This window comes from Phocoena sinus, chromosome 14 (genome assembly GCF_008692025.1).
Source record: "Phocoena sinus isolate mPhoSin1 chromosome 14, mPhoSin1.pri, whole genome shotgun sequence".
In the NCBI taxonomy this organism is placed as follows: Eukaryota; Metazoa; Chordata; class Mammalia; order Artiodactyla; family Phocoenidae; genus Phocoena; species Phocoena sinus.
In genome coordinates, this window is record NC_045776.1 from 79770780 (window position 1) to 79797602 (window position 26823).

General features: G+C 43.5%; 1 protein-coding gene and 1 non-coding gene across 2 annotated transcripts in view; one reads left to right on the forward strand and one right to left on the reverse strand.

Annotated features, from left to right (window-relative positions):
- Positions 1-204: 204 nt before the first annotated feature.
- TMEM233 (transmembrane protein 233) overlaps positions 205-26823 on the forward strand; it is a 39858-nt gene continuing 13239 nt past the window's right edge. Inside the window, exon 1 of the mRNA XM_032654006.1 lies at positions 205-409. Coding sequence (XP_032509897.1) covers positions 224-409 — 186 coding nt within the window. The 5' untranslated portion in view covers positions 205-223. The remainder of the gene's footprint in view (positions 410-26823) is intronic.
- TRNAG-UCC lies at positions 9725-9797 on the reverse strand. The gene has a single exon. It is a non-coding gene; the product is annotated as a tRNA-Gly (tRNA).

Sequence of the window (26823 nt, forward strand, 5' to 3'; positions counted from 1 at the left end):
CCTGTCTCCTCCCCCACGCCCTCGCTCCCTCCCTCCCTCCCTCTCCTGCGGAGGCTCTTGGCCTGGGTCCCTGAGGCCAGGTGGGTGCAAGTGAAGGGCGCCGGAGGGGTGAGGTTACGTCTCCCTGGAGCCCCGCGCCGCTGGCTTTTCAGCGACTCGCCGGGAGCCCGCGGCCAGAGCCCCAGACCGCGCCGACCGCCTCCCTGCACCTTGCGCCTCGCCCATGTCTCAGTCCGCTCCCAGCTCGGACTTCAAGAGGGCTTTGGACAGCAGCCCCGAGGCCAACACTGAGAATGACAAGGCCGAGGAGGACGTGCCCATGCCCAAGAACTACCTGTGGCTCGCCATCGTCTCTTGTTTTTGCCCCGCATACCCCATCAACATCGTGGCTTTAGTCTTCTCCATCATGGTGAGTGAACGAGGGCCCGCAGCAGCCAGGGAGGAGAGACCTGGGCGTGTAGAGACCCTCCTGGGGGACCCTCCTGGGGACTCTTCGCACTCTCCGCCCTCGGCCGCTCCCTTCCTCACGGCCCCGCGTGCACCGGGGGTGTTCTGTCCTCCGCAGCCCCTGCTCACCTTTCTCGGGCTCTCCGCACTCTCCCCCCAGCCATCAGCGCCGCCACTGCGCTCCCTGTGGCTCTCAGAGCCCGGCCCAAGCCTCCCCCAGGCCCGCTTTCCACTTCTTCCAGCAGCGCCCATGGTGCATGTTCTTCCCCGGACATTCCCGCTTCTCTCCCGGCCTCCTCCGACATTCCTGGGCGCCCATCCGATTCTTCTCAACCCGTTTTCCTGGAGCCTCACAGCGCGCCACCCTCACAGGCAGCAGCACGCCCCGTCCCCTGAGCGCGCAGGCTCTGCGCTGCTCTTCGCCCCGCCGGGGCTCGGCCTCTCCAGGCGCGGCACTGTCTCTGTCTTTTAGCACGGAGTCCTTTCTTGGCCGCTCCCGGAGCGCCGCCTCCGCCACTCTCTGAGGGTCCCCAGGCGATCCCCGATGTCCTCTAGGCCCCTGGTCCCACACCTCAGCACGCCCTCTCTGCGGCTCCCGTCCCTTCGCACTTCTTCCTACGCCAGTTCCCTCTGCCTGGCTCTCTTCGGCACCCTTTGACCCCGCTTTCCAGTGAGCCCCGCTCTCCAGGCCTTTCTTGGGCTACCCCTGTGCCCCTCTCACCAGCAGTGTGCGAGCTCACCTTTTACTCTTTCTGCCCCAGCATGTCGTAGTCCCTCTCTCACTTCCTGCGTGGGGCCCTATGCCCGCCTCTCTTGGTGTCCCCCAGGGGCTCCCAGGCGCCCCTCCACCGCTGGGTCTTACGGCCTGGGAGCTCCCGGGAACCCACTGGGGACTCCCGCGCCCCGTGCAGCTCCGCGCGCCCTTTGCGCTGGCCTCCCGAGCTGCGTGCCTCTCTCTGAGCGTTCCAGTCCCCCCTTCCGAAGCTCGCCTCCACCGCCCTCTTCCGCCCAGGTAGGAGCTCCGTGCGAACCCCACCGGGAGGGCAAGGAGCGCCCGCGAGGTCCTAACCTTATTGACTGGAGCAGCTGGTCGGGCACTGTCCCGGGACAGCCCTTGCAGTGAGCTCCCTCCCCACCTCTCCTGACCGAACTCTCCAGCCACAGACCCGGGAGAGTCCGGATTCAGCTCAGTAAAGATCAAGAGCCGCCGCCCCCCTCCCCCCTTCAAGCCCGCCCTCGCTTGCCCGTGGGTGGTTCCGTATTCGCTTCGTGGGTACACGCGAAGACCTCATTTGCACGCGCAGCTTGCCCTTTCTCAGACCCCGTTTGTACGCTATCTGCACCAACATTCAAGCGTTCAGCCGCTGAAGTTCTGACTACCTGGGTTCAAATCCCAGTGCCACCATGTACTAGCTAGCTGTATGCATCTCTCTTAACGTCAGTCTCTTTGTCTGTAAAATGAGAATGATCAAAGCCATATGTCTTAGGGTTGTTGTATTAATGAGATGAAGTGTGACCCGCTTGGCACAGTGCCCAGCATGGTGGAGGTATCAGAGCTTTACTGACTTGTCGCTTGCTGAGGGCTTCTCTGATCGCTGTTTAAAATCAAACCCCCACAAGCTCTATTCTCCCTTCCCCGATAGCTTTTGCCCAAAGCACTCGTCTGCGTCTGATATATTATTTCACTTATTAACATGCTTACTGTGTGTGTCCCCTCGTTAGAATATAAGCTCTCTGAGGGCCGGGATATTTGCTTGTTGCTTGTTTTTTGTTGCTGTACCTTTACCTAGAAGAGAATCTGACAGGTGGTAGATGCCCAATAAATATTACAAAATGAATGCCTGAATGAATGCCTGAATGAATGAATGGTGTTAATGGGTCACAATGTCTGTTTTACTCCTGCTGCTGTATCCTGTACTGGAGCCCCGGAACCACCGTATCAGGTTCCTTTGGACCAACCAGCCAGTTTCCTCCTTTCCTCTCCCAGGATATCCGGTCTTGGGTTCTTTTTGTTTTTTGTGTTTTTTGGCAGCAAAGCAGGGGGAGGATGCAGCAGCCACGCTCTCCAGGCAGCAGCAGACTCTCTGGCTGGTATTGGTGTCCACACTGTGTCCTGGTTTATTAATGAATCGACAGCCGATTTACCCCTTTCCCAACTGCCTGCAAAGGCTCCCCGCACCCCACATTCATCTGAGATGAGCTAAAACTCCAGCGGGTGGTGACAGGTTGGACGCTAGCGATGCTACTTGGTGTGTCCTGGGGGATAAGACTTGTATGTGTTTCGAATAGAAAGCTTTTTCTGGTCCCCTCATCCCCATTCCCTCCACCAAGACTTTTTCACTAGATTTACAGCAAGAGTCCATTCTGTTGTCAGAAAGTAGACACTGGAGTCAGAAAGTTGACTATGGCCAAGTTCCATACCCTTTCAAAGCCTTGGTTTCTTCACCTAGAAAATGAGAATGTAAAAGGTGTTTTAAGTGGAGGCAAAACTGTTGTAAGGATAAAACAGAAGAAAAGCGTGTCAAGCCACCAGCTTTGTGCTAGGTACGGGCAATAATTGTCAGACAGATGGATAGATTTGGAACCTGGAAACATCGTATGCCATGTGTGAAAACAAACAGAACATCAAATTAATGAAATCCAAATTCTAAAAAGAGCTTCCTACACCCTCCTCATTGCACTCCCTCTAAGGTACTGGAAGCTTCTTCCCTTTGAAACAGTGCACATCCGGATTTGACAGGTTTCATAATAAAGACTCCAGAGGATGAAGAGGAAGTGGAAGGGTGTGTAAGAGGAAGGTGGCCCACCAAATGCCAGGTGTGTTCTTTCCCTAGGGAGTCTTGTGATGTTCAATGCTGGCTATTTTCAGATCTTACTCATCTGTAATTTGTGATAAATTGAGGCACTAAATAGTGGTGCTATTCCCCATGGAAGCACTTGGACATATTGGGGAGTATTTGTGTATCTCTCAGTGATTTGGGGCACTACTGGCATTTGGGGAGGGGCTAAGAGTATTAATATCCTACAGTGCTGGAGGCTGTCACCCGAATGAAGAACTGACCTACCCCAAACTCAATAGCACCCCAATCAGTAAACACTGGGAGATGATGCATATTGACAAGGCTCAATGTAACTAGTTCCCAGAACTGTAAAAAGAGCCAGCAGTCTCAAAACAATCAATATCTTTATTTATTAAACCAAGCCTGAGAAGTCTTCTGTAAAATCACAGAGCTGAAGTAGGTGCTAGGGGATAATAAGACTACTTTGAAAAACATACATTTGAGAAGAGTGTTCTTCAAGCTGTGGGCATCTGTGATCTTTTAACCATCCGTGCAGAGCTAATAGAGTCCTGGTTGTGAGGCAGTGCACCACCGATGAGAATCAGTACAATATGGTTTGTTGTATTGAAACACTGGTGGGTCAAGCATTGTCAGAGGCAGGGACACGAAAGTCTTTGCTTCCCCCAAGTACTGAAAGTCTATTTGTTGCAGTGCACTTAAGTGTACTCAATTTCAGGGACACATATCTCAAGAACCTCCCCCAGACTGGGCCATTGCTAGCCCATATTGCACATGTGAATTTGAAAATGGCACCCTTCCTCCATACAGATGCAGCACATGGCTTGGAAAGTAAAGCCCAGGGTGGTTTTCAGGCCTCATGCATTGTGGTCCCGCTCATCCCTGGCTATCTCTGTTTATTCCATCTGAAAGATAGAATGCTGGAGACTATCCACGTGGCTTTTACCCTGGAGAAAGAATGTTTGCTCATCCTACAAATATTTATTGAGCACCTATTATATGCCAGGCTCTATTCCAGGCATTGGTATACTCCTTTACCTCTGTCAAGTGGTAAATAAGATCAACAAGGTCTCTGCCCTCTGGAAGAAAAAAGGTTCCAGGCAAGTTGCAGGAGTGTTGGCAAATTTAGCCTGTTGGTTTTGTAGCTGGAATTTGCTGCCTGGCTCAAGAGACTGGAAGTGAGTCCATGCCGAGCCTCCATTTTTTATGATGTTATGATACAGTCTTTTGCATAGTTGAACCAATTCGGTCACTCTGAGTACAGATACAAAATAGCCAATGAGTTTTAATTAGGTGAATTATAAGCCTTCTTTCAACAGAACTTCTCCCTCACACCAACAGCATCTGTCTAGACACCAACCAGCGAGGTTCACATCTTTTGTGCTTTTTGCTACATTTGTGATTTCATGCAGCTGTCTCAATCTTTCTGAGGCTTGATTTTTCAACCCTGTAAACTAAGGGTTGTGACAGTACCAACTCAGGGGCTGTTGTGGAGATTAAACGATAAAAGTTAAATGGTTTCATGGCATTACCTAAAACACAGCTAGAACTCATAAGTATTGATGATGATGATGATGAACTCAATAAGGATGATGATGCATATATGTTAGGGATACAAGCCATTACCTTTTCCAGTAGCAGTTTTTCTGTTTTTATTGAGACTAGCAAAATTTGATAAAAAATAAAAACAGTGACCAGTAAATGTGTCACTGGAAGAAATAACTGCTGTGGTCTGAAGGTAAATATTAATTTCAGACATTCAAGATCTCAAAAAAAACATCTGACATATACCTTTTCTCAGAAAGCTATGGGAGGATGTGCTCCCTGAATACAAGGAAGTAAATCAGGAAAGAGAAAGACACAGGATCCAGAAAATGGCTCCAGCACAGAAAACAAAAGACAAAGAGAAATCTTCAAAACAAGGCAACAGGTCTCATAAACCAGCAGAAGGTGCAGTTGATAATGGATGATTGATCTGAAGCCATTGTCAAAATCCATTATCTGGACATGGGCTGGCACAGTAAGCCACAGTCCTGCCCAGAGCCTGACCACACCTGCTCTAGAAGACAAGGTCTGTGGTCAGAAAGAAAGTAAATGTCCACAGGATGAAAGACAAACCAAACTGGGCGTTCTTTCTGTCTGACCCAGGCTCTACCAGGGCTCTTCCATCAACGCTGTGTTCCAACTGGACTTCAGTGGGTTTAGAAGGGAGTTGTTTTTTGTGTACGTTTTTTGTGGGGTTTGATGGTTTTTTGTTTGTTTGTTTTGGGTTTTGTTGTTGTTTTCAGTGACCAAGGCAGAACTTGGAAATAACAGATCTTGGTCGAGGTAGCTGACCCAGGAGGCTTACATTGCTTACAAGTTGAAGCTCTAAATATTGTAGCTCGTTGGGTCTCTCAGTGTGATTTCTCTCTTCCTTCTGTGGCTCTTTCCACATCATTGTCATCTGAGAAATAGGTTATTAATATTATGGACACCTATGACTTATTTCTTATGAATTCCTGTGCTTGAAGCTCTGAAGAGTGTTAAGATCGTTTCAGATGACAGAGACCTTGCCTGAATTGTGTCAGCTTTGTTGGAAAGTGCTATTATAAATACCCATAGATTTTTATTTTTTAATAAATTATTTATTTTATTTATTTATTTTTGGCTGCGTTGGGTCTTCGTTGCTGTGTGCGGGCTTTCTCTAGTTGCAGCGAGCAGGGGCTACTCTTCACTGCAGTGTACAGGTTTCTCACTGCAGTGGCTTCTCTTGTTGCAGAGCACAGGCTGTAGGCGCGTAGGCTTCAGTAGTTGTGGTACACGGGCTTAGTTGCTCCGAGGCATGTGGGATCTTCCAGGACCAGAGCTCGAACCTGTGTCCCCTGCATTGGCAGGTGGATTCTTAGCCACTGCACCACCAGGGAAGCCCCAATACCCATAAATTTTAGATATGTGCCTCACCCAAGCAGCCCCTTGCCTGGATGGCTACTTTCATAAGTTTCCCCAATATGTGGCAGAGGGTGGCCACTGACACTTGGTATTTGGGAATATAGAGTTTAAACTGCTGTTAGGATCCTTTCAGTAGGTCCTTTCAATCTAATAAGTCCTAGATTATTAGAGGTACAACATGATAATCTGTGTGTTCCTGTAAAAGAAAACATTTTAGGGCTTCCCTGGTGGTACAGTGGTTGAGAGTCCGCCTGCTGATGCAGGGGACACGGGTTCATGCCCCGGTCCGGGAGGATTCCACATGCCACAGAGCGGCTGGGTCCATGAGCCGTGGCCGCTGAGCCTGCGCGTCCAGAGCCTGTGCTCCGCAACGGGAGAGGCCACAACAGTGAGAGGCCCGCGTACCGCAAAAAAAAAAAAGAAAAGGAAAGAAAACATTTTAATTTACTGATAAAATTTTATAATGGCTTTGTTATAATATGGGAGATATAGATAAAACAAGATTGGCCACTAATGGATAGTTGTTGAAGCTGGGTTATGGGAACATGGAGTTTTGTTACATTATTCTGTTAATTTTTTAATATGTTTGAAAGTTTACATAATAAAAGTTTTTTTGTTGCTGTTAAGGAAAAAAGAAAGTCCCTCCCAAAGTTGTTAAACATTGCCCAGATAACAAAACAGCAGCTATTAGATGAGTTGGCAAAACAGGCCATGGTTGAGGTGCAGTTTGTCATTCGTTAATAAGCAAACTATGTCTGACTTGTAATAAATTTTTTAAAGTTTTTATTTTATATTAGAGTATAGCCAATTAACAATGTTGTGATAGTTTCAGGTGCACAGCAAAGGGACTCAGCCATACGTATGCATGTATCCATTCTCCCCCAAACTCCCCTCCCGTCCAGGCTGCCACATAACATTGAGCAGAGCTCCCTGTGCTGTACAGTAGGTCCTTGTTGCTTATCCATTTTAAATACAGCAGTATGTACATGTCAATCCCAAACTCCCTGACTATCCCTTCCCCGCATCCTTCCCCTCTGGAAACCATAAGTCTGTTCTCATAAATCGTTCTCTAAGTCTGTGTGTCTGTTTCTGTTTTGTAAATAGGTTCATTTGTACTATTTCTTTTTAGATTCTGCATATAAGAGGCATCATACGATATTTCTCTTTCTCTGACTTGCTTCACTCAGTATGACAATCTCTCGGTCCACCCATGTTGCTGCAAATGGCATTATTTCATTCTTTTTAATGGCTGAGTAATATTCCATTGTATATATCTACCACACCTTCTTTATCCATGACTTGTAATGAATTTTAACACTGACTTTGAAGGACACCTTCAACTAGTCCTCAAGAGAAGGCCAGGTAGGAGGGCTCATTTCCTAGAACAGCGCTCCTCAAAATATAGCCACTTGAAGCTCTTGTTAAAATGCAGATTTCACTCCTCTTTCAAAGCTCAGCTGGAAAGTCACCTCCTTCGTGAAGCCCTTCTTGATTGCCCTGTTGCCCTCACCCTAGGTTGTACTCACTATACTCTGAACAGATTTCTCTCGGAGTACATTTCCTTCTCTGCACCCCTTGTGGCTGCACTGTTAGCCCCAGGAACTTAGCACAGTGTTGATAAGTAATGTATGCTTGATGAATGAACGGGTGGATGGATGAATGAATGGCTCCAGAGGCCGAAATTTGTTCCTACCTTTATCTCTGAGGATTACACTCCCTTCCCCTCTCTGTTCTGTGTTTCTGCCAAAACTTTTTTGGAAAATATCCAGGAGACCCAGGCTAATGGCAAGCATTGCTGAGAAGTTAGCCAAGGCTTGGTTCCCAAGGATAGCTTTCCTGGCTCATCTGGAGCTCACCAGCACCCCACACACTGCAGGCCAGTGGGTCCACCCTTTGGAAATTGATTTCTGTTCTCAACTAACACTCTTCAGTTCAAAGCTGCTCGTCCAGAAGTACGATGCCTTCAGAGCAGGAGCCTGAAGATATCTGAATCTCCAGTTCTGCAAGTTCAGGAATTAAACCATATTTTCCAAAACCATGCTTCTCAAACAACTGGTTCTGCCTGATATAAACAAGTTTTATCAATAAAAAAAGGGGTAGGGAATATGGGGGAAATTTGAGAAGTCAAATGCTAAGTTAAGCAAAAGTGAACTGTTTGCTTTCCTTGGAGGTCTTGTGAAGCTTTTGGCCGACCGCTGTTTCCTGTGGCTCTTGGATGGAACAGTATAGCATGGGACATTTACTAAGCATGTGGCCTAGCATCTTTTGATCCTCAGGCTAATACGCCACAGAACACACTTTGGGAAATACTGTTCTTAATGATACATTGGTTCTCACTTTTAATGAGTTGATCTGTTGTTGCTATTAGAGTAATAATGCAGGGGTGTTTCATCCCTAAACGTTCTTGCCTAAAGACCCACCTCTCTACCTCTCTTCCAACACAGTTTTTTATTTTCCTGCTCAGATGTTGTGCTTTTATTTTTTTATTGAAGTATAGTTGATTCACAGTGTTTCAGGTGTACAGCAAAGTGATTCAGCTTTATATGTATATTCTTTTTCAGATTCTTTTCCATTATAGTTTATTACAAGGCATTGAATGTTCCCTGTACTATACAATAGGTTCTTGTTTATGTATTTTATATATAGTAGTGTGTATCTGTTAAATCCAAATTCCCAATTTCTCCCTTCCCCCTCTTTTTCCCCTTTGTAACCGTAAGTTTTGTTTTCTATGTCTTGAGTCTATTTCCATTTTGTGAATGAGTTTCATTTGTATCATTTTTAAAAAATTCTACACATAAGTGATATATGATATTTGTCTTTCTCTGTCTGACTTCACTTAGTATGATAACCTCTAGGTCCATCCAAGTTGCTGCAAATGGCATTATTTCATTCTTTTCTATGGCTCAGTAATATTCTACTACAGACACACACACACACACACACACACACACACACACACAGACACCACATCTTCTTTATCCATTGATCTGTCGATGGACATTTAGGTTATTTCCATGTCTTGGCTATTGTAAATAGTGCTGCTATGAACATTGGGGTGCATAGGTCTTTTTGAATTAGAGTTTTCACCTTTTCTAGGTATATGCCCAGGAGTGGGATTGCTGGATCATATGGTAGCTCTATTTTTTGTTTCTTAAGGAACCTCCATACTGTTCTCCATGATGGCTGCACCCATCTACATTCCCCAGCAAGAGTGTAGGAGGGTTCCCTTTTCTCCACACCCTCTCCAGCATTTATTGTTTGTAGACTTTTTGATGATGGCCCTTCTAACTGGTGAGAGGTGATAACTCATTGTAGTTTTGAATTGCATTTCTCTAATAATTAGCAGCGTTGAGCATCTTTTCATGTGCCTGTTGGCCATCTGTATGTCTTCTTTGGAGAAATGTCTATTTAGGTCTTCTGCCCGTTTTTTGACTGGCTTGTTTGGTTTTTTTTGATACTGAGCCCAGCACAGATATATATATATATATATATATATATATATATATATATATATATATAGCCACACTACGTGGCATGTGGGATCTTAGTTCCCTGAGCAGGGATCGAACCTGCACCCTCTGCATTGGAAGTGCATTGTCTTAACCACTGGACCACCAGGGAAGTCCCAACGCAGATATTTGTAATGTGTCCCCCAGCCAGACTTCTGCTGATGTTCCTCCTCCCTCATTAGCTTCTTTTCTACAGGTGGAATTCAGAAATTTGTCTTTCTGTTTCCTTTACCCTTTACCTCCTGCTTTCTATTCCCCAAACTAAAGGACACCTCCTATATTTAACTGCCTCTTCTGATGACTTCATTTGTTCTTTGTTCTGGATAATTTTGATAGTGCGCTATTGCTGTTATTATTAGTAATTACATTTGTCCATATGTATTTACTTCTCAAAGCATTTTCACACGGACACAATTCCACTTGTTCGTCACAAAATTCCAGCGAGACACAGACGAAAGCGGTTCTCCCCGGTTATCCATGAGGAAGCAAAGCTCTGAAAGGCGACCCTAGTGGACAAAATCAAACATGACAGTCCTCACCCCCATGAAGTTTACAGTCTGGCCTCTTGAAGCATTATAATCAGATGACCATGCTTGCCCTTGGATAGGAACACAGCTTTGATGTTTGGAGAGCTTTTTCTTTTAATAGCCTTGCTCCATTGATATAAGAAACATTCATGTAATACTCTCCATCAAGCCTGGCAGAATTTCTCTCTAGTTTTTTTTTATTTTAGTGATAGACAGGCAAAAGGACAATTCTCACTTGTCCTTGAAGATATTTATAGAGAGAAACAGCCCAGAAGCCCAAGAAGGAGACAGATTAGCATGAATAGATGAATGGTGATGACAAGGAAATGTGCCTTATGATCTAAAAGCTTAGTCTCTGAATTCCCAGCACTACCTTTAGGCAAAGAAACTTAGGAGCAAGCAAAATCTAAACAAGAAACCCCAGAGTCCTCTGAAAACTCAGACATTATTACTAAAAATATTTACCGAGTACCCACATCCATCAGGCTATTTTGATGGAACCTGCTCTCTGGGAGTTTGGGATCTAAGACAATATTGATCTACATAAAGAGAGTTCTTACACCTGGACAGAAGTATCTCTGACTATGTTCAGACATGGATGTAAGTTTGCACAGGTGTGTGAGTGAGTGTGTGTGTGTGTGTGTGTGTGAGAGAGAGATAGAGAAACAGAGGCAGAGAGAGAGACACACACACAGAAAGAGAGAAAACCTTACTTACTTCCCATTAGGCAAATATCTACTAGAGATAAAGGGATGATAAAGATGAGCATGGTTTTGAAAGAGAGAATAGGTGTTTTGAAGCAAAGGGAACATGTTCTAAAATTAGGATTTCAGTATTGGCAACTCAATAGATCAAAATACTGGCAAAGTCACAATAGCAAATAAAAAATTTAAATACCAGAAATAAACCTAGGAAACAAGCAAGATCTATACAAAGAAAGCTTCACCAAGAGATTAAAAATTTTTTAAAAATTAACTAAGTGGAGAGGCATAACATTACATATTAGATGTTCATCCCAGCATTAGGTATGAAATGAATTATGAAGTGAGTTAATATACATGAATCATGGTGCCTGGCTCAGAGTAACTGCTTAATTGATGTTTGTCATTGTTGTGGTTTAAATGTGAAAGATTAAAGACGGAGATAAAGATTGATTCCAACAGAAGAGATTGACTAAATTATAATACATACATTTAGAACATAGAATATTTTATAACTGTTAGAATCATGCTTTTGAGGAATTTTTATGATGCAGGGGAATGTTTAAAGTAAAAGATCAAGTAGGGGAAAAAAGACAATATAAAGTTGTATATGCAGTAAGATCACACGATCTTACACATTCTGTCAATTAAAAGTATCCACACACCTATATGCACACACACACACATGAACATGCGTGGGGGGAAAAGTCTGGAAAGCATTCCAAAATGTCTACAATGATTCTAAGTGGCAGGAGTATGGACAGTGTTATAACTGTAAAGGTTAAGGGCACAAATGCTATTATCAGGTCCACCAGGGTTTGATTCCTGGCTCCCTGCTTGCTGTCATGTGACACTGATGAAGCTAATTAACCTCCGAGCCTCAGTTTCCTCATCTGTAAATTGGAAACAATATCACCTACCTCCAGACTTCCCTGGTGGTGCGGTGGTTAAGAATCCTCCTGCCAATGCAGGGGACATGGGTTCGAGCCCTGGTCCAGGAAGATTCCACATGCCGTGGAGCAACTAAGCCCGTGTGCCACAACTACTGAGCCCGCGTGCCACAACTACTGAAGCCTGCACGCCTAGAGCCTGTGCGCCACAACAAGGGAAGCCACCGCAACGAGAAGCCTGTGCACCGCAATGAAGAGTAGCCCCTGCTCGCTGCAACTAGAGAAAGCCCGCATGCAGCAGCGAAGACCCAATGCAGCCAAAAATAAATAAATTTATTTATTTAAAAAAATATATATCACCTACCTCCAAGGGGTTGCCCTGTGAATGCAATAGGATATTATATGCAAAGTACTTGGTAAACCTTGGCTATTATAACTTCAGATTTTACTATAATAAGTTTTTACTATTTTCCAATTTTTCTATAATAAATGTTTAGACTTCATTTCTAGTCAGAAATAAGGATTTTTCTAAAGACAGTAAAAATCTTCAGCAAGAAGGAAGAAGGGGTAGTGGTAGATAAGTGAATCCTTCTCCACCTTGAAGGGTGGTGCTACTTCTACTTCATACGTTCTTTTTTTTTAATGTCGGTTCATTGGTTTGTTAATTTATTTATTTTTGGCCGTGCTGGGTCTTCGTTCCTGTGCGAGGGCTTTCTCCAGTTGCGGCAAGCGGGGACCACTCTTCATCGCGGAGCGCGGGCCTCTCACTATTGCGGCCTCTCTTGTTGCAGAGCACAGGCTCTAGACGTGCAGGCTCAGTAGTTGTGGCTCACGGGCCTAGTTGCTCCGCGGCATGTGGGATCTTCCCAGACCAGGGCTCGAACCCGTGTCCCCTGCATCGGCAGGCAGATTCTCAACCACTGTGCCACCAGGGAAGCCCCATACGTTCTTATGAAGCTGAAATGGTCAGCTCTGTAGCTCAGTCAAGACAAATGCTATTTTATTCTGATGTTTTGTTCTAGTCTTGAAAATCTCTAAGGATAGAGAAAGCACAGCTTAGCACAGTTTCTGCCCAAAGGAAATGCTTAGAAAATAGCAGTTTTGTTGTTTTGGGTCTGATTTTACTGGGGTTTTACCTAAGCAGAAGCTCACCTCCACTAATATAAGCCCACTTTTTTTTTTTAATTGAGATATAATTGGCATGTAATTTTGTGTAAGTCTGACATGTATAACATTTTGGTATGATACATTTATGTATTGCAATACGATTGCCATCATAGCATTAGCTAACACCTATATTATGTCACATCATTACCTTTTCTTTTTTCATGGTGGGAATAATTAAGACCTAGTCTCTTTGATATTTAGAAGTTTGATGTTTATAATACAGTATTGTCTATAATCACAATACTGTGATTAGATCCCCAGGACTTATTTATCTACTAGTTGCAAATCTGTACACTTAACATCTCCCCAGGTCCCCAGCTTCCAGCCCCTAGTAACCACCGCTCTACTCTCTGTTTTTGTGACTTTGGCTTTTTTAGGTTCCACATGTAAGGGATATCATACAGTATTTGTCTTTCTCTGTCTGACTTATCTCACTTAGCCTAATGTCCTCCAGGTCCATCCATGTTGTTGCAAATGGCAGGATTTCCTTCTTTCTCGTGGCTGTATAGTATTCCATTGTATGTGTGTATATATACCACATCTTTATCCACTCACCAATTGATGGTCGCTTAGGTTGCTTCCATATCTTGGCTTTTGCAAATAATGCTGCAATAAACATGGGAGTGCAGATATCTCTTCAAGATCCTGTTTTCATTTCCTTTGAATATATACACACGGGTGGAATTGCTATATCATGTGGTAGTTCTATTTTTAATGTTTTTCAAGAACCTCCATACTGCTTTCCATAGTTAAGCCCATTTGTTCTGTCTCTCACCCGCTTAGAAGGCCCCTGATGCTCCTGAGATGAGTTCTTCGTGCTTTTGAAGGACACGTGGTTCATAATATTTTCCCTTGAGCCACACTATCTCCTCAGTAAGGACCTACCAACAGAAGGAAATGGCAGACACCAGAGAGGATGTCTCCATCACTTCAGACATCCCATGAACCCCCCCCAAAAATCTCTTCCACATCTGTGCTTGATAGTGGCAAAGTCCAAGACCCATTATCAATGAGAAGGAAAACAGAGGAGGCGGGATGTGGCAAACAGACATCTGCATTGCCAAAGACAGAGAAAGCCTGGGTCGCCAGGCTTCTCTTCCATTTATGGCCGTTCCTCGCCCCCGCCACCATGGTAGGAAGCCGATTGCGTGGCAGTCAGCTCTGAAGTTCAAAGAGAAAAGCTGGAAGGAGGAATTCAGACGAGGGAGGAGAGATTTAAGTCAACACAAAGAAGCATCACTTGAGTGTGCTCAGTTCCCTTAGAGAAGGTGGCACAGGACCTGGGAAATTTTCAGCTGACATTTCTCAAGGGTAGAAAGCAGGGAACAGGGATTCTCGCACATTCATTCATTCATTCAACAGTTTTTGTACACTTACTATGTGCCAGACACTGTGGCGACCAGGTAGATAAATACAGCTGACACTCTGGACATCTGTGAGCTAACAGGTTCTCGTGACTAAAAGCAGTCTACATATTAGGTCAGCAAATTAAACACTGCTCCCCCTCAAGAATTCTGAATCACTTAAGAAATAAAACACAGGAAATAAAACAGAGGAGGTGTTTGGAGCATATGGCTTCAGACTCACAACCAAAGGGATCTACTCTGCCCCCAAATTGGGCAGAATTACCCAATCCTCCATGGGCAGCACAGGACAACCACAGCCTTCCCCTGCTTGTCGAATGGGACAGTCAAAGTCTCAGCTCTTTGGCAACTTACATACGAGTCGGGGAAGACAGGCCATACACAAGTTAGCACATAAACGAGATCGTTTCAGAGTGATAAGCGCTGTGAAGAGAATAAACAGGGAAGTATGAGAGAAGGATTAGTGAGGGCAGGTGGTGAAGAAAACCTACTTTAGAAAGGGTAATGGGCAAAGACTAAAGGATAAGAACTAGCCAGCCATGGAAAGACCTGGACAGAGCCAGGAGGTGCAAAGGCCCTGGGGTGGAATAAGCTTTGCGTGTTCCAGGGACATATGCTGTGACATCTATGTCATCCACTTAAAATGGATTTAACTCCCCCAGGAAGGAATCCCAGAATAGGCCACAAAGTAGAAAGGTAGGGGGCTTCCCTGGTGGCGCAGTGGTTGAGAGTCCGCCTGCCGATGCAGGGGACACGGGTTCGTGCCCCGGTCCGGGAAGATCCCACATGCCGCGGAGCGGCTGGGCCCGTGAGCCATGGCCGCTGAGCCTGCCCGTCTGGAGCCTGTGCTCCGCAACGGCAGAGGCCACAACAGTGAGAGGCCTGCATACTGCAAAAAATAAATAAATAAATAAATAAATAAATAAATAGAAAGGTAGGGCTCTGTTATCCAGTGGGATGTCACACAAGAGCTCTTAACAGACCATTACTTTGCTTTGGTCTCAAGCCAGCCTGCTCCCAGATTTAGCATCAATTCTTGGTTTACTCTTACTTCGACCGTCGTTCCAAATCAGAACAATTACTGAAAGTTAATTTGGTCCCTGAAGCAGGATCTGTTTTTGTCTGGATCCCAGTTTCCTTGGGCATTAATGACCTGTGCATTTAAATGGGGCTTACATTTATACACAATAGCCCAGGATTCACTGGTTTTTATCCCTCCCTGCTAAATCAACTCCCCACAGAATTTCTTTCCATATCTCTGGGAGATGTTTCTCACATGCTCACACAAAGCCATTAACACGTGCAGGCCTGGCTGCTGCTTCCGGTGGGCTCTGGGGTAACTGCCAGGCCCCCCATGCTGATTCTAAGCCCTGCCACCATCTCTTGCCAGATCCTGCCAGTTTCTTTGGGCTCCATCATTGACCCACTGGAGCCCTCAATGTGCAAAAGCTCTGTCACTTGGTCTTGTTTCTTTAAAAACAAAGCAGTGTGTACAACGTAGTGGGTTTTGGTATCAGTATATTCACGAGGTTGTGCAATCATCACCACTATTTAATTCCAATAAATTTTTACCACCCCTAAAAGAAATCCCATTCCCATTAGCAGTCACTCCCCATCCCCTTGTCCTCCCAGATCCTGGCAGGCACTAATCTATTTTCTGTCTCTGTGAATTTAGTTTTTGTGGATATTTCATATAAATAGAATCATACATTATGTGATCTTTCATGTTTGGCTTTGTCAGGGAGGGGAAATTTCCCCCCTCTACCCCTCTTGAGTTCTTGTGGCTGGACTAATAATAAAATTGACACAAGACAGATTAACAGGAGAAAAAGAAACAAATTTTAATTTGTGCACACAGAGTTCTCTAGAAATGGGACCAAAGAAGTGGCCAAGGTAGGCAGCTTTTATACCTTTCAGACAAAGAAACAATAAATTTGTGAAGAAGCGACAGGACAAACTTAGGTTTTGGGTATTCAGTTAGTAAAGAATCTGAACAGGGTTTGGGCTTGGGCTAGTAAATTTTAAAAGAAACAAGGACATTTGAGTATTCCATTTGGGGGGCTGTTATAAATAATGCTGCTATGAATATTCGTGTACAACTTTTGTGTGAACATAGGCTTTCCATTTTCTTGGGTATATACCTAGGAGTGGAATTGTCAGGTCATAGAGTAACTCTGTGTTTAACTTTTTGAGGAACTGTCAGTTGCTTTTTTTTTTCGAAAGCAGCTGCACCATTTTACGTTGCCACCAGCAATGTGTGAAGCTTCCAGTTTCTCCACATCCTCAGTAATACTTGTCATCGCCTGTCTTCGTTATTCTAGCCAACCTAGTAGGTATCTTGTTGTGGTTTAGATTTGCATTTCCCTGATGATTGATGAGATTGAGCATCTTTTCATGTGCTTATTGGCTGTTTGTATATCTTATTTGGAGAAATGTTTATTCAGATTCTTTGCCCATCTTTAATTGTCTTTTTATTGTTAAGTTGTAAGAGTTCTTTCTATATTCTGGATACAAGTCCCTTATCAGATATCTAACTTGCAAATATTTTCTCCTCTTTTAGTGGGTGGTCTGGGCCTTGTTTCTTTCACTTGCTTTGTGACCCTTGTTGGAGGGAACTGTCTGCGTGTTGCAAAGTTTTTAGCGAAACCCTTCCTTTTTTGCCTGTAGCCTTTCTCTCCTTTGCCTTGCGATGTGAACACTAGTCTGGCAGTAGATTCAAAGGCAGACACTGTGAGGGTTCAGGCTCTGTACTCAACTCCTGGGTTCAGGTCCCAGCTCTACCCCTTCACCTAATTTCTCTGGGTCTAGGTTTTCCCACCTCTACGACGGGAATGTTAACGCAGACCTCTTTGCATTGTTTTCAGAATTACGTGAGATAATGCCGGGCCCTTTTATACTCATCTCAGTTAAGTCTCACCACCAACCTGTGTTGTAGGTACTATTATCCCCATTTTGCAAGTGAGGAAAACTGAGGTTCAGATCCATCCTTCCAAGGCTTTATTCTGCTTTGGGTTCAGCTGCTACCATATTAAAGATCCATATATCTGTTGTATAACGTCTGTAATAAAATTGGGCAAAGCACAGTTCACATACACACATACAAATGTTGGGAGGGTAGGTTCCGTTTAAGTGAAAAATCGCCAGAGACTCTGTCCTATAAAGTGAAGGCTAAAGAACTAAAATTCCTTTATGAGTGCTTGACCTCGAGCCAAAAATTCTTTCTTCTGGTCATTCAGACAGCAAACCCGTGTCTGCCATTCTAAGGCAGAAGCCCACCCTTCGGAACTCTGACACAGAAGGTTAGGTGACTCAGTTTACCCTTTGTTCTGCCAGTACCAAAATAACAGGTCGTCTTGGTTGGTCAGAAAGTTATGCTGGTCGATTGTTTTGTTTTGGTGTCTGTCTGCTTTGCTTGTGGATTTGTTTGGTTTTCTGACCTCATATAAGGGAATTAAAGGAACCCTAAGTGCCCTCCATTAGGGACTAGAAATGGAGTGGTGAGTAAAGAGAGACGTGGTGTCCGCCCTCATGGAGCTCACAGTAACACACACTCAGGTCAATAAGCAACAGAGTCAATAACCGTGAGTCACACCGAGAGCTGTTGACCAAGAAAACGCAGAAGCCTGCAAATAAGAAAAGAGTTCGTTGGGATGTTAGGAATTGCAATTCAGGAGACATAGATTCAGATGAAACTGAAAGAATGTTCCAGGGAAGAGGAAGAGTCAGAGGCTTATAAAGGCAAAAGCCACAAGGCTGTTAAAGCTGTCTGGCAGGAATTATGATTGATTCTGACTCAAGAAAGGAAATAGCTTGTCCTGAAGGGATGCACTGACATGAGTTATTTTAGGGTAAGTGTCTGATAAGTATCTGGAGTTTCTGGAACAGCAGGCAGATGTTCTGGACGCTACATTAAGACGTAAGTGGTTGAATCTAAAGAAGAGTGGATATATGTATATGTATAACTGATTCACTGTGCTGTACACCTGAAACTAACACGATATTGTAAATCAACTATACTCCAATAAAATTAAAAAAAATTTTTTTTTTAAAAATCACCTTCTTTGAAACCATAATTCAAAAGGAGTCATGTACCACAATGTTCATTGCAGCTCTGTTTACAATAGCCAGGACATGGAAGCAACCTAAGTGTCCATCAACAGATGAATGGATAAAGAAGATGTGGCACATATAGACAATGGAATATTACTCAGCCATAAAAAGAAATGAAATTGAGTTATTTGTAGTGAGGTGGATGGACCTAGAGTCTGTCATACAGAGTGAAGTAAGTTAGAAAGAGAAAAACAAATACCGTATGCTAACACATATATATGGAATCTAAAAAAAAAAAAAAGGTCATGAAGAACCTAGGGGCAAGATGAGAATAAAGACGCAGACCTACTAGAGAATGGACTTGAGGATACGGGGAGGGGGAAGGGCAAGCTGGGACAGAGTGAGAGAGTAGCATGGACATATATACACGACCAAATGTAAAGAAACTGATAGCTAGTGAGAAGCAGCCGCAGAGCACAGGGAGATCAGCTGGGTGCTTTGTGACCACCTAGAGGGGTGGGTTAGGGAGGGTGGGAGGGAGGGAGACGCAAGAGGGAAGAGATATGGGAACATATGTATATGTATAACTGATTCACTTTGTTGTAAAGCAGAAACTAACACACCATTGTAAAGCAATTATACTCCAATAAAGATGTTAAAAAAATATCACCTTCTTTGAGAAAAGGTATTATATTAGCAAACAACATTAAGAATAGGGAATTATGCGTTGTTTATGTTGATTATGTCTTTGTTCTCAGAAGAATGATAATTGACCTGGATATGGTTAAACAAGTAATATTATGAAATAATTCAAATGCAAAGGAGGTAGAAAGATTAAATAAAATGCATGACTGTTAAAAAAAAAAGACATAAGTGGTCAAAGTTCAGATTCCATCCAGGCTGAGATGTGCATAAGTCACACTTGCTTAGTGGCCTTGAGAGCTCTCTTAGCAATACCAACTCCATTTTGATTGTCCTTTTCCAGAAGGAAACAGACCAGGGCTGAGTCAGAGTCTAGATCAAGGGACCTACTTAGGATGGGGTGACCTGAGAAGGCTGCCCTGAGGAAGTTGACCTGTAAGCTGAGACAGGAAGAATGAGCCGACGTTGGCCACATGGGACGGACAGGGAAGAGAGCTCCAAGCAGAGGAAATAACCTAGACGAGGACCAGGGCCAGGAAGGAGGTAGGGGGTGAGCAGGGAGGAGGGCTCCAGAAGAGGCTGGAGAAGCATGCCACGGGCCAGGCCTTGGAGGGCTTGGAAGGCCACAATTGAGAATGAGAATATGAGTCTCTTCCCAAGGGCAAGGGGAGCCAACGATGGGAGGCGGCTCAGAGCTTCCAGTCCCATCCCCTCACATGCTATCAGATATCAGGAGCTTTCCAGAAAAGCCACTTTCCACTAAGATGTCACTGACTGCTAAGGCGTCACTCTGCTACCTGTCCCAAGTGACAGAAATGCACCTTCTGTGCCTTACCAAGGAGGAAGGGGACTTAATGGTGGAACTCTTGATTTTTATTGAGGTCTTTTTTTCTTAACACTGGGAAAAATCATGAAGGAGAGCAATCGGGCAAGGGGATGTGGACTCTACCAAAGTATATTTAATAGCTCATTTGTTTTCATCTTCCTCAGTTGGCATATGACATAATAATATCAATATAATAGCTCATACTTATTGGTATTATTTCCCAACCACTGGTCTAAGTGCCTACGTGCATTAATTTACTGAATCCATAATGACCAGGAAGCCAAAATAACTGACAATGTCTTCCATTGTTATTATTTGGTGTTTGGGGGCTAGTTTTATTTGAGGGTGAACGTGGAAATTCTGAGCACGTTTGGTGTTAGAAAAAAACAAAGAAAATGAATGAGTTTTTGTCAGAGAGATCAGTAGCTCAGATGACAGATATATTTGCCCCAGTATTTTAATCAGTGGCCAAATTTTTATTAGAATCAAGTCAGCTATCTGGTGCTGGGTTATCAATAATGCATTAAATCTAGCTCTTGGGTTTTGGGGGACATAATGAAGTAATTATCGTAAGGGCTTTGTCAGTGAATTTACTGTCTGTTGCTTAAGTTTGTAGCCCCTTAGCAAGTTGCCTTTGACAACAGAAACATTATTTGCTTCCCTCTCTCTGAGTCTCAGTGTTCTCACCTATAAAATGGAGGATAAAACGTTTTGCTCCCACGAGGTTACTGTGAGGGTGCAATTATATGATGCACATAAAGTGATCAGGTCAGGACCTGGCCTGTACTAATCTATGGTTACTTAAAATATTATCATTGGGGACTTCCCCAGTGGCACAATGGTTAAGAATCCACCTGCCGATGCAGGGGACACGGGTTCAACCCCTGGTCTGGGAAGATCCCACATGCCGTGTTGCAGCTAAGCCCGTGTGCCACAACTACTGAGCCTGCACTCTAGAGGATAAGCACTCCATAAATATTATCTATTATTTTAGCATGATAATTCATTATTGTAACTATCATAGCCCCTGGCTTCACCTCCAGCCTCATCTCATCTTCCTTCCTCTCTCTCTCTCTCTCTCCCTCCCTTCCTCCCACCACCCCATTTTTCTTACCTTAGTAATATTCTGTAATCTTGTTTATTTGCATGTTTGAGTATTTATTTTCAGTCTTTACCAGAATGTAAGCTCCATGAGGGCAGGGAACAGTGCCTGGCACATAGTTGGTGCTTAATAAGTAGCTTTTCAGTGAATGAATGGCTGTCCATCAGGATAGTGGTTCTCAACTCTTCTCACAATGACCCGAGAAGCTTTCCAAAAAATACTGATTCTGGAGTCTTATCCCCAGCGATCCTAATTCAGTTGATCTGGGATGGAGCTTGGGCATAGGAATTTTTATGGGCATTTTTGGGACCATAGGCAATTCTAAGGTACAGCCACCAATATAGGGAATATAAAAAGTATAACTTGAGAGAGTTACAATTCAGATCTTCACCTGACAGCCACCCCACAGGTGATGCTGTCTCAGCTGGTATCACCATGTGGAATGCAGCAAGAGTTCTGCTGCAAAGACCAGAGGGAATAGACAAAGTACTTTCTGTATTTTCCTGGCTCAGGACAAGAGAGCAGCTGTATGATTGATGTAAAGTGCCACAAATTCCCAGAACACTGGACCCATTGGTGTTCAACTCCAGTTACCACAATTTACGGGGTTATTCTGGGTGTCTCCTTGGAAGTGTGGATGCCGGAAATTACCTGTACATTCTGACAGGTAGCCAGGAGGCTTGGCTGCATGGCCTCACAACACAGTCTTGCTGGTCCCTGCTGCAGTCTTCCTGAGATTGGGCATAGAGACAGTCTCCCTCATTTCTGGCTCCTGAACAACTTTTCTGCCAGGCTATTTGCGTATCGTGTGTCCATCCAGGGAAGGGACGTATAAATAAGCTTGAAATTACTAGACGCAGTGAGCATGACGTCACTAGTATTTACTACAGGAGGAAGGAACTTGCCCACTTTTCTGTCCAAGTGTGACCTTTGCTGGCTCGAGGCAGCTGACCAAGACCTGGAAGCTCTTTTTAGGTGTTGTAATGACTTATATTTTGCCAGCACAAGCCCAGGCTCACAGAAAAGGGAAAAGGCACCACTGGGGACTGAGCACCTTATAAAATGTGTGAGGACAGCCCATTTGTTCTACATGCTGAGAAACGTTCATTTGACTCGCAGTGGAAGATGAAAACTGGAAAGAATCTAAAGGTCCTTCATTTTTAAAAAATTAGTTATTTATTTATTTATTTATTTATTTTTTGGCTGTGTTGGGTCTTCGTTGCTGTGCACGGGCTTTCTCTAGTTGTGGCGAGCGGGGGCCACTCTTCCTTGTGGTACACGGGCTTCTTACTGCGGTGGCTTCTCATTGCAGTGGCTTCTCCTGTTGCGGAGCACAGGCCCCAGGCCCGTAGTTGTGGTTCCGGGCTCTAGAGTGCAGGCTCAGTAGTTGTGGCGCATGGGCCTAGCTGCTCCGCGGCATGTGGGATCTTCCCCGACCAGGGCTCAAACCCTTGTCCCCTGCATTGGCAGGTGGATTCTTAACCACTGCACCACCAGGGAAGTCCCTCTAAAGGTTCTTTCTAACATACTTTGCAGGGTGAACAGAGACAGCGAATTGCTGTCTAGCACCTTAAAATAAGGGTCATCGGTTTATGAAATTATGAGGAAGTCTCACAGCTTGGAAAGGAACTCTGGGCAATATCCAAATGCCACAAATCTAAGTTAAAAGACAATGAACATGGACATGGAGAGAGGGTGTGACTTACAAAGGGTAACATGAGAGAATTTCTTTTTTTTTAGTTGAAGTATAGTTGATTTAGAATGTTGTGTTAATTTCTGCTGTACAGCAAAGTGATTCAGTTATAGATATATATACATACACACATACATATATATACATTCTTTTTTTATATTCTTTTCCATTATGGTTTGGTCCCTTCATGGGATATTGAATATAGTTCCCTGTTCTATACAGTAGGACCCTGTTGTTTATCCATTCTGTGTATAATAGCTCACATCTGCTAACCCCAACCTCTCACTCCATCCCTCTCCAAACCCCTTCCCCCTTTGCAACCAGTCTGTTCTCTATGTCTGTGAGTCTGTTTCTACTTCATAGATAGGTTCATTTGTGTCATATTTTAGATTTCACATATAAGTGATATCATATAGTATCTGTCTTTCTCTTTCTGACTTACTTCGCTTAGTATGATAATCTCTAGGTCCATCCATGTTGCTGCAAATGGCATTATTTTGTTCTTTCTTATGGCTGAGTAATATTCCATTGTGTGTGTGTGTGTGTGTGTGTGTGTGTGTGTGCGCGCGCGCGCGCACCACATCTTCTTTGTCCATTCATCTGTCGATGGACATTTAGGTTGTTTCTATGTCTTGGCTGTTGTGAATAGTGCTGCTGCTATGAATATAGGGGTGGTGCATGTATCTTTTTGGAATTATAGTTTTGTCTGGATATATGCCCAGGAGTGGGATTGCTAGACCATATGGTAATTCCATTTTTAGTTTTCTGAGGAACCTCCATACTGTTTTCCATAGTGGCTATACCAACTTACATTTCTACCAATAGTGCAGGAGGATTCCCTTTTCTCCACACCTTCCATGAGAGAATTCCTTTGTGGTGATGGTCGCTCCAATCCACATGGGACAAAATTTCGTAGAACAATACACACACCAAAAAAAAAAAAAAAAAAAAAAAAGGAGTACACGTCAAAACTGGTGAAATCTGAATAAGGTCTATAACTGAGTTAATAATATCATACCAATGTCAATTTCCTGGTTTTGACCAAGTACTATGGTTACTTAAAATATTATCATTGGGGACTTCCCCAGTGGCACAATGGTTAAGAACCCACCTGCCAATGCAGGGGACATGGGTTCGAACCCTTGTCTGGGAAGATCCCACATGCTGAGGAGCAACTAAGCCCGTGCACCACAACTACTGACCCTGCTCTCTAGAGCCCTCGAGCCACAACTACTGAGTCCATGTGCCATAACTACTGAAGCCTGCACGCCTAGAGCCTGTGCTCCACAAGAGAAGCCGCCGCAATGAGAAACCCGCGCACCACAACAAAGAGTAGCCCCTGCTCGCTGCAACTAGAGAAAGCCCGCATGCAGCAAAGAAGACCCAATGCAGCCAAAAATAAATAACTAAATTTTTTTTTTTTTTAAATATATATCATCATTAGGGGAAGCTTGGTGGAAGGTACATGGGAACTCTTGGTATTATCTTTGTAACTTTTTGTGAAACTTAAACTACATCAAAATAAAAGTTATGAGACTTCCCTGGTGGCTCAGTGGTTAAGAATCCACCTGCCGATGCAGGGGACACGGGTTCAAGCCCTGGTCTGGGAAGATCCCACATGTCACGGTGCAGCTAAGCCCGTGCACCACAACTACTGAGCCTGCACTCTAGAACCCATGTGCCACAACTACTGAGCCGGTGTGCCACAACTACAGAAGCCCTCATGACTAGAGCCCATGCTCCACAACAAGAGAGGCCCTTGCAATGAGACGGCCGCCCACTGCAGCAAAGAGTGGCCCCTGCTCGCTGCAACTAGAGGAAGCCCGCGCGCAGCAACGAAGACCCACGCAGCCAAAAATAAACAAAAAAAAAATAAATAAATAATTAAAAATATATGTTTAAAAAAATAAAAGTTATAATTTAGGGAAAAAGACAATAGTACAGGAGAAACTGGGAGAAAATTTTGCAGCACACCTAACAGATTAATGTATATTATCTTCTGTGCTATTCATAGAGTTGCCACTAGCCATGTGACTATTGAGTATTTGAAATAGTGCCGTAGTTTTTAATGATAATAGTTTGGACGTGTTGGGTTAAATAAAATATTTACTATTAAAGTTAAGTTTGTCTTTTTTTTTTTTTTGCGGTACGCGGGCCTCTCGCTGTTGTGGCCTCTCCCATTGCAGAGCACAGGCTCTGAACGCTCAGGCTCAGCAGCCATGGCTCACGGACCCAGCCGCTCCACAGCATGTGGGATCTTCCTGGACCGGGGCAAAAACCTGTGTCCCCTGCATTGGCAGGCGGACTCTCAACCACTGCGCCACCAGGGAAGCCCAAGTTTGCCTTTTTAATGTGGTTACCAGCAAATTTTAAATTACATATGTGGCCCCCATTATATTTCTTCTGTACACTGCTGACCTATAATATATAAAAAGTTCCTGCAAATCAATAAGAAGAAGACAAACCAATAGAAAACTAGACAAAAGATACAAGTATAAAATTCATCAAGAAGAAATACATTTGACAAATAAACATCCATACATATATTTGTTAATTCAACAAGTATTTACTGATCTCCAGGCACTGTATTAGTCACCGGGGAGAGTTTTAAATAAACTCATCTGAGAAGGCCTCTCTCAGGAGGTGACATTTGAGTGGAAGTGTGAATTTGACTTAGTTTCATTATTAATCAAGAAATGTTATTTAGAGATTCTTTTTCACCTGTTAAAATGGCAAAAATAGATTGATAATATACGGTGTTAGCAAGGTTGTGGAGGAAAGGACACTTAAATACTGTTAGTGGGAATATAAATTTATATAGCTTTTTTGCAATGCGATTTGACTATGTCTCCAAATGTAAATATATCTACCCTTTGACTCTGTAATCCCGTTCCTAGGAATCCATCCAAAGAGGCTCAAATGTGTACAAAAAATATGAATGAGGGTGTCCACTGCAGCATATTATGTAACTGCCACAAACTTTAAAGAACTGAAATGTCTTTTGGTGAGGTGTGACCATTTAAGTGACTACTACAAACCCATTAAAAAGAATGAGACAACTATACTTGCAACTTTTCTGAAAGTTTGAAGTTGTTTGAAAACAAAAAGTTACCCACCAAAAATGCATCATGACAAATTAAGATTTTCCCCAAGAATCAATGATAATGCAACATTAGGGAGTTTATCAATATACTTTAAATCATGACTGGAGAAAGAAAACAGGAATGAGATAGACCCAGAAGCACTAGCTTGGAAAGCCGCCCACCCTATAACAAGGGGAAAAAAGCAACTTTCAGAACAAGTATAGTATAATACTATTCACATTTTTAACTAAGAGGAAAAGGAAAAAATGAAAAACTCTGAGTGAGAGAGAGAACCAAACTAGCTACGTGACTTTGGGCAAATCATTTTAACTTCTCTGTGCCTCAATTTTCCCATCAGTAAAATGAAAACAAAGCATCTGCCTCACTGGGTTGTTATGAGGACTAATGAGATAACCCTTGAAAAGTATTTAACACAGTGTCTGGTACATAATAAATGCTCAATAAATGTTATCTGTTACTATCATTTTGTCAAAGAAAAACTCAGAGGCCAAAGCAACTAGAAAAGAAAAAAATTTTATTTGAAAAGAAATATAAGGAAGTCCAGCCTCAAAATGACCAGCCAGCCAAATAAAAAGCACAGCACAAGTATGTAAAGGAAACAAATGCAAAATTGCCAAGGTTACCAAGTTTTACATTAATCTGTTCATGATTAAAAAGTAAAGCAGAACAGTATCTTTCTCAAAAGGTTACATATCCACAAAAGAAATGACCTGTGTTTAGGCATCCACATAGCAAAAGGCAAGGATGAAATTCTTTGCCAAGACTTAGGGGAAATACTCAAGGTTTCAATATCAGAGGGATGCGGGCTAGATAGACTAACCTGTTGTTCTTGGTTTAATCTCAGGATACAAATTGCTATTTCTTTCTCATGACTGTGATACATGATGTGCTTAGCGATAATGAAAACAGGAGAAAGTGTCAGTTGTTTTCCTTTCATATTATTCATGGGAAAAAAATCTAGAAGCAAACATACCACACGGTTATCTTTGGGAAATAGAATTGGGAGAAGAGCTTACTATTTACTGCATACGTTTCTGTAGCATTTGAATGCTTTACATGTTCACAAATTTCA